The sequence below is a fragment of the Symphalangus syndactylus genome, chromosome 4, assembly GCF_028878055.3.
Source record: "Symphalangus syndactylus isolate Jambi chromosome 4, NHGRI_mSymSyn1-v2.1_pri, whole genome shotgun sequence".
Lineage (NCBI taxonomy): Eukaryota > Metazoa > Chordata > Mammalia > Primates > Hylobatidae > Symphalangus > Symphalangus syndactylus.
This window is the reverse complement of record NC_072426.2, coordinates 81,994,976-82,005,909: the sequence shown is the minus strand read 5'-3', so window position 1 is coordinate 82,005,909 and position 10,934 is coordinate 81,994,976. Positions and strand designations below refer to the sequence as shown.

At 41.6% G+C, this 10,934-nt stretch overlaps 2 protein-coding genes across 2 annotated transcripts; one reads left to right on the top strand and one right to left on the bottom strand.

The window, feature by feature from the left end:
* Window positions 1-3,288: 3,288 nt before the first annotated feature.
* Window positions 3,289-7,916, bottom strand: ZNF22 (zinc finger protein 22). The gene is made up of 2 exons (XM_055275272.2): window positions 7,623-7,916; window positions 3,289-5,334 (listed from the first exon to the last, which is right to left on the bottom strand). The coding sequence occupies exon 2, from the start codon at window positions 5,243-5,245 to the stop codon at window positions 4,571-4,573; it is 675 nt and encodes a 224-aa protein (XP_055131247.1). The 5' UTR covers window positions 5,246-5,334; window positions 7,623-7,916; the 3' UTR covers window positions 3,289-4,570.
* On the top strand, window positions 7,742-10,913 carry LOC129480118 (uncharacterized protein ZNF22-AS1-like). The gene is given in 4 exon segments (XM_055273891.2): window positions 7,742-7,960; window positions 7,963-8,076; window positions 8,190-9,289; window positions 9,929-10,913. Coding segments are annotated over 3 exon segments (372 nt in total). The 3' UTR covers window positions 8,229-9,289; window positions 9,929-10,913.
* The last annotated feature ends 21 nt before the right edge of the window (window positions 10,914-10,934 follow it).

Here is a 10,934-nt window from a genome sequence, read left to right as displayed (position 1 = left end):
TCTGGGTCCTGCACAAAGCGAGGCAAGCTGACCTCTGAAAGTGACGTATGGTACAACTACAGCACAAGCAAAGGTCATGAGAGCATCATAAAAAGCCTATTATCGAACAAATACATGACACTACATTGGAGCCAGATGCCTTAGTGGGAAATGAATCTTTTCTATAAAAATATGCAGCCATGTGTATGCGTTGTTTCATATTGTTGGTACTGTATCTTTGGAAACAATCTTTGGAAATATAATTTCTGGATCAGAGAGTAAATGCATATATACTTCTGCTAGATATTGCCAAATCCCTCCTCAGTATGGGTTGTAAATTTTGTATCCCACCATCAGTGCCTGAGTTTGGCTGGCTCTCCACGGCCTTACCAACAGAGTAGGTTTTACACTTTTGATCACTTTTGATACATAAGAAATAGTAGCTCCTTGTAGTTTTATTTCTCTTATTATTGTCCTTTCAGCCAAAGTCTAGCCAGAAAAAGAGAAACCAGGCCAATTATTCTAATAGAGAAAAAGGAATACAGGTGCTGGGTTAAACTGAATTGGTGAACTTACCAGGCAAAGAAGAAACATGGACATAACAGAAAGTCTAACTAGCTATATTAAACTATGTGGAATACACAGAATGGCCTCAGTTTTCTCACTGAACCTGAACTTGTCTTCATGACTGTTTGCCCCCGAATCATCATATTGTCCCCTCTTTGACTCACCTGCCTAAATTCTGATATTTAGCCTTTTAATCTCACTGAATGGAGAGGCTTCTTGTGTCCTAGGGGACCCATTTAGATTGCCCTGAACATAAAGATATAACCAGGGTCTCTCTGGGATTTAAGGTTATTCATCTCAGAAGCTTCATTTAAATTGGCATACCCATCCTGAATTCCTGAATTCAAAAAATCTGTGCCTGAGATGTCTCTTGACAAATTGGGAGGTAGCATAGCACATTAGTAACCTGGTGTTATGAACTTGGCACAGTCCCTGAAATGCTCTACGATGTAATCGACATTTATGACAAAGATAACATACAAAAAGAAACTTACAACTACGTCAGTTGATGTATATTGATGTAAAAGTTCTAAATAAAATACTGTCAGATATTATAACACCAGAATTATAAAATGCCATTACTTAGTAGGACTAAATTGCTGAATCTATTCTGATACATTACCAACCATGTGGATCAAAGGAAAAAAATTATCATCTATAAAAAGACTATGAAAGATTTGATCTTGCTATATTTAAATGCAATGATTCTAAGCAATAGAGCTATTTGTGCTTGGCTTTACTGTAAGGAATGCAGCTATGAATTATGTTTCTGTCATTTTTGCCTCTTTCCATCACTCAGCAGTAAAATTTATCCATTTCAAACTGGTCTGGATTATTTTGCACTTCTTCTGAACAATAAAACAAGAAAAAAGTAATTCTTTTACCAGACGTCACAATGCTTTATTTGAAAAATGACAGAAAAGAATCTCTTAGTTATCAGTTTACTACAGAACTCTGAATTTATGAAACAGCCATTATACTTATCCCTAAATGAGACTAAAATAGGCAGTCCCCCTATTTTACCAGTGTGGTGAGAAATCCTACTTTGGAGTCCCCTCAACATATCTAGGGTTACATTACAATCTAGTGCTTTGTGTGGACCGGGGAATTGGAGGAAGGTCCTCTGGTCTTCAGTTCATCATGACTGCAATTGGGAAATTCAATTGTCCAAGCTGGTTGGTCTGTTTGAAATCAATGTGGAACAGGGACCAGAGGCTCTTGCTCTTGGAGGTGAGTCCTCCTGGCACCCACTCAGCATCCTCTCATGGGTCCTGTCACACTCAGACTCTGCATGGTGGAGGGACAATCACTCCTTTCTCCCACGTTTGAAGACAGCATATCAGTCTCAGGACAGATTTTCAACTTCCAGGGCTGGTATCACAGGACATTCCGGCAACTCCATGTGTGGGGACTTTCACCCCAGGCCACAGAGTCATGGGATACAAATAAAACACACAAACAAGCTTTAATGCTGCCTTTAAGTCTCAGTAAGGAACAAAGAGAAGGGTCTGAGGCCGAAAAAAAAAAAGGAAGTATGGAAGTATTACAGGGTATCGGCTAGAAACAGAATGTGGGGGAGGCGAGTCAGTGTTTCTCAATTATGAACCTCAAAAAGCTGTTTTTTCTCATCAGGCCACTAAAAGGATAGAACTTTTAAGACTGATGATTGGGTCCGGAGATGCACAAAAACAGCAGGATGGGTGCATCAATCAGGACAGGTATCAAATCTACACTGAAATCTGTGGCCTATCTCAATAGTTTATTTCTCACTCATGGGATACCCAAAGCAGGCTGGCAAGAGACTCAAGAACTACCTAAATGTCAGCTCCACTTTGGCCTAGGAAATAGGAGCACAGAGAATCACGCAACAGCTTTTAAAAACATCACTAACTCAAATGGCCAGACCTAGTGTTGTTTCTCACAGCACTGTAAGGGTGCCAGGAAACATGGGGGGGAATATCTGGGTATTTGCTCACCAAATATCCCTCTTTCTTCCTTCCACACACAACATACCTTCTACCCAAGGATGACAACCCCAAATCCCATAGTTACTACACTCTGAAAACCCTGGGACATCTCTAGATCAAGGCTGGCTCCATCTATCTCCCACTGGTCCAGAGCTTTATTAACCAAAAACATCCCTTATCTGTGCTCCTCTCCACATGTTCCCCAACACAGTGGAGGAACAGAGTAATGCATCCCCATGCTCAAAACGCACAGGAGATCTTAGTCTGTGATAATTCTGTTGTCCTGAAGGGCATACTGCTCGTTAAATTACTTTGAATATCACTACTGTGCACAGCCCTGTTTGCTGTCAAAATGGGCAAATTCCTGAAATGTAAGAAAGAAGTGTTGGTCCTAGCCAGAAGCTATTGCATACACAAAACTAATGTGAATAGCATTGATAGATCCTCAAAAGGGCCCCAGAGCCACAATCCTGCCAAGGAGTGACTTGGATATAACAAGGCGGCCAAAGATCACTTCTTTTGTAAAAAATTGTGATCACCTCATGTTTACAAAACACCTTGTGAATATCTTGTTGAATGACACTTGTCAACAAGGCCATAACAAGGCCAACTTCTATGGCCTTGCACTCAAATGCAAGGCCAGGAGGAAGGCAAAGTTCAAGTTTGAGGAAATCAAAAACAGGCAAAACAAGTGATCCATCCAAAAGCTGTGATTTTAGATCTATTGTCTAAATAATTGAAACAAATCCCCAGGAGAAAAATAAACAGAAGGTAGTAGTATACAAAATATTTCATTTTTTATTTTCATGAATAATTGTCATTAATACAGCAGAAACCGATATGATTATAAAAGATACCAAAAAATCAGAAGAATGTTAGCATTCAATAGAAATTAAAACCTGAGCTGAGGGCTCATTAGAGTCTGACATTTGGCACCATTCTCATGGAAGTGAAGAAACATGTTTGCTGGACTCCTTAAAACAATTCATGTAACACAGAAAGAGTTAAATTTCAAAGGAGCTACAATGCACTGACACATTACATGACTCTTGTTGACAAAAACATTTAAGCAGGGCTATCCAAAGCTCACAGTCTTGAAGGCAGGGAGGTGTGTAAATTGTAGGTTTTTAATTAGCAGGAAGCAAGCTGAGATTTTTCTTGGTAAAATAGTTTGTTTATTCATGTAGATCTAAAAGGCTGGCTCAGTTTGTCAGAGCACAAGAGAATGCCAGAAGAGGTCAAGGGCATGGGGATGGATCGACACGAATCTATCTCAACTTGTGGAAAACAAATGACACAGCAGTTACCATCACAAAGAACTCTATTAGTAGGAATAGGAGACTTGAGGTCCAATTTCAGTTCTCATTTGGATTCTATAGTATCTCTAAGAATTTAGTTAAAAAAAACAAAACAAAACAAAAACAGGGAAATCCTCACTCCTTTAACAACTGTCCACAAGGAGAAGAACTAAAAGACAACTAATACAGATAGGCCTTACTGATTAAAAATCTGTGAGCTTGAATACATTTTAATATGTTGAATCTAGAGTCATAAACCAATGGTTAATATACTACAAAACTTTACAAACAAAATCTCATCTGTTGCAGAACTTCAAAAGTAGTGGAATTAATTTCTTCTCCCTTTTAATTTTTTCTTCCACAGAAAGTCCTAAAACTGAGTAGTCATTGGCATGCCTCCACTTTCACAAATGTATCCTCAAAACATGATGGTTCTTCTCAAAATGTATCTGCAAAACATGATGGTTTTTGAAAATGGAAGTAATTTCAAACGAGGTCAAGGATGTCATGCTCCCTCAAAACATATTTTCAGTTCTTTGTGCTCCATGTCACATAAAAAAGAAATGAGGGTAGCTGGACTCATGTAATTTCTTTCAGCTCAATAATGTCATTAAATTCCCAATGTTTTCACACTAGCAAAAGATCCAGTATTTAAGTGATCTACTATAAAGCATCTCTATTTCTAAAAAAGATTTCTTTCATTTTCTACTTTTTATTTTTTCTTAAGAGGTCTCAAAAAGCTGTCAAAAAGCCCTATGCTTAACGGAGACCAGCCACAGACTTCCTTCCTGCACCAGCTTTCCAAGAGGGTAAGTGAGTCTTCACCCTGATATTTTTGCCCCGGGTTTTACGAGGCTTCTCTTCTTTATGCACCTTCATGTGCTGCCTCAGATGAGAGCTCTGACTGAAACATTTGCCACATTCACTGCACTGGTAGGGTTTCTCCCCGGTGTGGGTTCTCTGATGTTGAATAAGGTGGGAGCTTTGGCTGAAACACCGGCCACACTCATCACACTGATAGGGTTTTTCTCCAGTATGAATTCTCTGGTGCTGAATGAGATTTGAGCTCTGTTTAAAGCTTTCTCCACACTCATCACATTTGTAGGGCTTTTCCCCAGTATGGATCCGTCGATGCTGAATGAGATTAGAACTCTGAAAGAAACTTTTCCCACAATCAGCACATTTATGGGATTTCTTTCCAGTATGGATCTTCTGGTGTTGAAAAAGAGTTGAACTCTGACTGAAACTCTTTTCACATTCAGTACATTTATAGGGTTTGTCATCCAAGCTTCTTCTGAGTCTACTGAAGCTTGAGTCAAATCGAATAGTCATGCCCCACTTCTGCCGCTGCCGGCCTGTTTTGCGCTTGTTCTCATAGGCCTTTCCTTGGCTTGAGCTCCGAGAAATACCCGCTTTAGGCTTTGCTAACCTCATGGTGAATAACCAAATGTATTTGTAAGAGAGTTTACAGGCTTCTTCTGAACTAGTGTTTCATTTCCTAGAGGTGTACAGCTCAGAATTTTCTGTGTGTAGAAGGAAAAAAAATTAGAGATGACCAGAAAAAAATTATAGATATCTGTTAACTATTTAATTTTAATATCTCTTCAACCCACCAAAATTGCATTCATGTTTAAATTTAAAAAGTATAAATGCAAACAAAGATAATATGGGGGGAAATTTGGGGATAATACTTGCAAAGTAATTCTAACAATTCCACAGTTTAAGCTTAACAAATATCACCAAATTTTGACTGAGTTTACCACTGGAGTTTCTGTCTATTGGGACAGGACAAAAAAAAAGTGATCGGGTGAAATACAAATTTTCCAAGCATTACCAAATGAGTACATAATTTTGAAGAACTAAAAAGTGGAGATAAGGTAAATCTTAATGGGAATGGAGTAACTCCAAAGACAATCAAAATTTGTGTAATAGAACATTACTATGTTTTAATATTTAGTTCCGTGTTAAACTTCTACTCACTAGTAACTGCCTAAGGTATCCAAATGAATAAGATATGACAAATTACACTACTTTATGATATATTCCTGTTTATCTGTATTTAGCATTCGATTTCCATAGCTCTAGATGACAGCTTAGCTCTAATTCTGTAGCATAAAGTGTTTTGCAAATTCAAACTTCTCTACAGGGAGTGGTAGGTTTACTTAGTCTATGAAGACACGTTTTATTATTGGTTTTTATAGATCCTAATGATCCAAGAAAGCAATTTGTTGAAAACCCAAAAGTATTGTTTTCGGAGACAGAAAAACTGCAAAAGAACTTTTACCAGATAGTGGAATGAAACTGAGTATAAAAAGTATGGTAGGTAGGACACAAGAAAAGGAGAGAGGGGAGAAAATGAGTTTACATGTAAAACTAGGATGGAATTTTTAGAATACCCAAATGCTGCAAAATTCAAAATTTCAAATAATTTTATTTATTTATAAGGCTGACTTGTGGCTATTTAAAATAACAGCCAAAACAAACCAACAAAAACCCCTACAAACCCCACATAGGTGGCAATGTCGGAAAATCTAGAACTTCAAAAAGCAATAAAATTATTGGAACTATTTTTCATTATCTTGTGTCAGAATGTGGAATTTAAAATAGAAACAATTACTCTGGGTTTCTTTGCATACAAGCATATAAAGCAAATAAATGAAAACAAAAACATAATTTTTTTTGCCTTCCTTTCATCTTATTGTATAATTGAGACTTTAGGCCCAGGACTTTATCTGGATATTTAATAATTACATCAGCTGTAATTATGGTCAGCATAAGAGCAAGCTGCATATAACACAAGATTACAGTTAGGACTACCCACTCCTTAAGCAAATATTTACAGAACATCTACACCACAGGAGACATTGTGTTAGGTACATGGTGTTAGTGTTGTTGAGTTTTTTTCTTTTAATAACTATAATGGTCATTATACATAAAAGCACATGCATTTAATACAATGGAAGTCAGATCTAGTCAGAAACTCAGACTGTCAAATCCACCTACGGATGAGGCAATCACACTACTATGTGCCAGACACTGTGTAACTTGATTCTGTGCTAGCTCTTTAATTCTCCTGGCACCTTTATGCAGTTATTTCCGTTTTAAGTTAAGGAAACGAGGGCACAATGCTAGAAGGCCGGGGTTCCCAGACCCTAGCAGTTTGACTCCAGAGCCTGTACTCTTAGTGGCAGCCACATCTTCCATTGCTCAGTCCAGCGCGACGACCCGTGCTTTGCATAGCTCCCCAGCAGGGGCAAGCACGAAGTTAAACCTGAGTGACAGAAGCTGCTGTTCCTGCACACCCAGCTAACTGGAATGTGCCTCAGTTTCCTCGTAAAATGGGGAGGGTAATGATAAAGTGGCAACACCATCAGGATGTTAGAAGTTGCAATGAGTCTGAATCTGAAAACCGCTCAGAGCAGCCCTGTGCTGCCTAAGCATTTGTTCCATGTATCTAGTCCTCGAACTCTCCGAGCGACGGAAGGCGCCCGGGCTGCTGCTCACCCGCCCGGTTCCACTCGCCGCGGGCCGCGCCTCGCCGGGGCCCCCAGTCCAAGCCTCCCCTGTTCCCAGCACTCCGCCGGCCGCTCCTCATTGATCCTGCCCGCCCGCCGCGCAGGCCGCGACCCCACCCTGGGGCCGCGTGGCCCTCCCGCCCCCGCCCGGTGGCCAGGCCCTGCCCGGAGGCGGGAGACGTCAGCCACGCCATCGCCCGGGCCCGCGCCGCCCTCGTTGCGGCCAGCGCGCTCCCGAGCGGACCCGAGTATCCGACGCGGGCCCCGCGCGCCCCAAGTGCTCCAAGCCCACTCACCGCGCGAGACCAGCCACCACCCTGGCTCGCTGGACGCCTACCGCGCCGCCGGAAGTGAGGGCCTCGCCGCGCTCTGGCGCCGCCGCGGTCGCTCTAGGAACGTGGCGGAGCGACCCTCTATGGTCCCGGGCCCACCCGAAAGCGTTGTTCGTTTTTTCCTGTGGTTTTGTTTTCTCCTCCCCCCAACTCGGAAGGCGTCCTGTGACCCCCGGGACCTCAAGAGCTGTAACCGCCCCTGTGTGTGGTCGAGGCTTTTGATACCAAACTCCAGCCTCTCCAACCTAGAAACTGCGTACTTTCTACAAATATTGAGATTTTTGAGAGCCTGGTACTTTTTCACGAAGTCAGCTTATTTAATTATCACCAAAAAGCTCCTGCAAGATGGGAGCGGTTATACTCCATTTATAGGAAAGGAACCAAGGCTCAGAGAAGAAATTTGCTCCGTTCACCGTGTGTAAGCGGACGACCCAGAATTGGAGTGATTCTTTGTGGCTCCAAAGTCTGATTTCAACACACCCCTTTTGTTGCTCATTATTAATGATCTCTCTTTGTTCTTATTCCTTCCAGGCTCCTCCTCAGCCATCCTGGCCTTGCTCAGTCATCTGACAAGCTGACCTCTGTGTTTCCCCACTCCCTGGGGAACTCCTCCGCCTCTTGGCTTCCAATGCTATTGCTGCATGCTGAAGACTTCCGCATTGGTAACTCCAGTCTGACTGTGGGACGTAAATGTTATTGAACTTTAGACTTGTATATCGAACTGATTACTCAAGAGCTGCATTTGCATGTGTAATGGACATCCCAAACCTAACATACCCCCAAAATGAATTCCTGATATCTACCTAACTTGTTCTTGCAACAGTCTTCTTCCCAGGGATGGATGAAGATCCCATCTTCTTTCCAGTTGCTCAAGCCGAAAACCTTGATGTCATTGTTGTCTCTTCTTTTTTTCATCCAAAACTAACCTGTGATTTATCCGCAAATTCTGTTGGCTTCATCCTTAAAATATATTCATTATCGAGCCACTTTCAACACCTCCACTGCTATAACCACCAAGCCACCTTCATCCACCTTCTGGATTATTATATTGGCTTCCAGACTGGTTGCCCTACAGTCTATTCACGGCCCCAGAGTAATCCTCTTAAACCTAAGTCAGATCACGTCATTCATTTGTTCAAAACTTTCAAAGGCTTCCCAACTTATTAGAGCAAAGTCAAGGGCCTCGCAGTGGCACTCGATGCCTGTTGTGATCTGTCTCTTTAGTTCTTTATTGTGTCTGCAGTGCTAAAAACAGTGCTCAGCAGGGCACAGGCACTCAGTAAATATTTGTTGAATGAATGAATTTATAAGATGCCTTATTGTTTACAAAGTGCTTTTACATCTTGTCTTCTGGTTATTCATCTTCACCATAGTCTCATGAAGCACAGATTATCGTATCTGTCTTGCAAATCAGTAAACTGAAGCAAGAGAGGCCGACCTGCCTGAAGTAATACAGTGGGTTGTTGGTGGAGGCTAAACTAAGTCATAGGTTCATTCTCTTAAGTTGGGGCTTTCTGCTCTGTAGGGAGCTGTCTCTGCATCTGGCAAAGCACAAAGCTGAATGAGGTCTGGACAAAGAAGCTCCACTCGCAATCTAGAGAGTATCTGGACTATTGCAGTGATTAAATGAGGTAATGTAAGGCACTTAGCACAATGCATAACACAGAAGAAATGAGAGTCATTGCTGTTACTTTTATTATTAAATTATTGTAAGTTGGTTGATGCTGGTGGTTGGAGAGTTTGGGGGTAAAGGGCAATGGCCAGAGATCTAGAAATGGTTTAGGAAAAGTGTCAGGAGCAAACATGACCCGTTGGGACTGTCTGCTGTATGTACACTAAAATAAAAAGATAATTTTAAAAAATGATTTTGTTAGTAAGGTAGTTACTAATTAAAACTAACTCTTTTAATGTCTACATAATGATGGATTATCCCTTTTTCCTATACCTGGAAACAACTGGGGGCCAGCCATAGAAGGCCCAGAGGTATGTCGACTAAAGCACTGGGTAAACAAAGATGGATTTTTTAAAAACAGAGAGACGAAAGTCAGGAAATAAAGGGGTGTGTGTTCCTAAGTGCGGACAGAGTCCTAGGCAGTAAGGATGGAGAGGAGGGAGAGCCAGAAAAAGATATGAGGGAGAGGAGGGTAAAGAAGAATGGGAAAAAGACAAGGAGAGAAAGCAGGTAGGGTTTTATGCCTTCAGCTTAGCTATTAGTATAATAATAGTTAACACTTATTGAGTGCTTATTGTGTGCCGGACACTGTTTGCAGCATTTGAGGATCTCACGTGAGATTCCTGAGGCATGATTGTTCCTGAGGATTTGCTCCACCTTCTCTGGTTTTGGTCCATGCACTTTGTGGTGTGACTCTGGTGCCTCCTGGTGAACCACATGCCTGTCCCACTGATGTTGACGTGACCACTGATTTGAATTGGCTGACTGCATGTGACTGGATGCAAGGAGTACACCACATCCCAGAAGAAGCTTCGAGTCATTGTATTTCTGCCAGGACTCTGCTCTTTAACTCTGCCTTAAGAATAGCATGTCCCAAGTAGGGGCTGCCTCTTTAGTCTAGGACCCAGGATGATAAGACACATGGAGCAGAGCCACAGAAGCTCACATGTAACCACAACAGTCCCACGTAATGTTAGAGAAACAAATGCTCTTGTCACACTGAGATTCTTGGTAGTATTATTGCATTAAAGTTGACTAATGTACCTCCCAACAACCTTAAGAGATAGGAATTGTTATTATCCTGTGATCTTGTGAAATACATAGTTGGTCTTCTCCCCGTTTCCTGACATACAACTTCTAAAATCCTTAGAATCTCCAAAGTGATGTCTTTTATATGCTAATGAGTTGACTGATGCCTGACAGCCCCTGGGTAGCTTCAGGATGGTGCTGGTCACTGGAAAGACCACGGCAGGATTAGAAAGATGGCAATTTCAGCTCCACCCCCTCAACATGCCTTCAGGAGGGCAACTGAAGGTGAAGTGGATCATCAATGGCTGATGGATTAATCAATCATGCCTGTGTTACAAAGTCTCCATAAAAGCCCCCAAAGGACTGGGTTCAGAGAGCTTCTGGATACCTGAACACATGGATGTTACTGGAGGGTGGAACCTGGGGTCGGGGGGTGCAAAGGGGAAGGAGCATGGAAGCTCCGCACCCTTTCCTTCATACCTCACTGTATGCATTTCTTTTTCTATATCCTTTGGAATATCATTTGCAATAAACCAGGAAATGTGTTTCGCTGAGTTCTGTGAACGCTCTTGCAA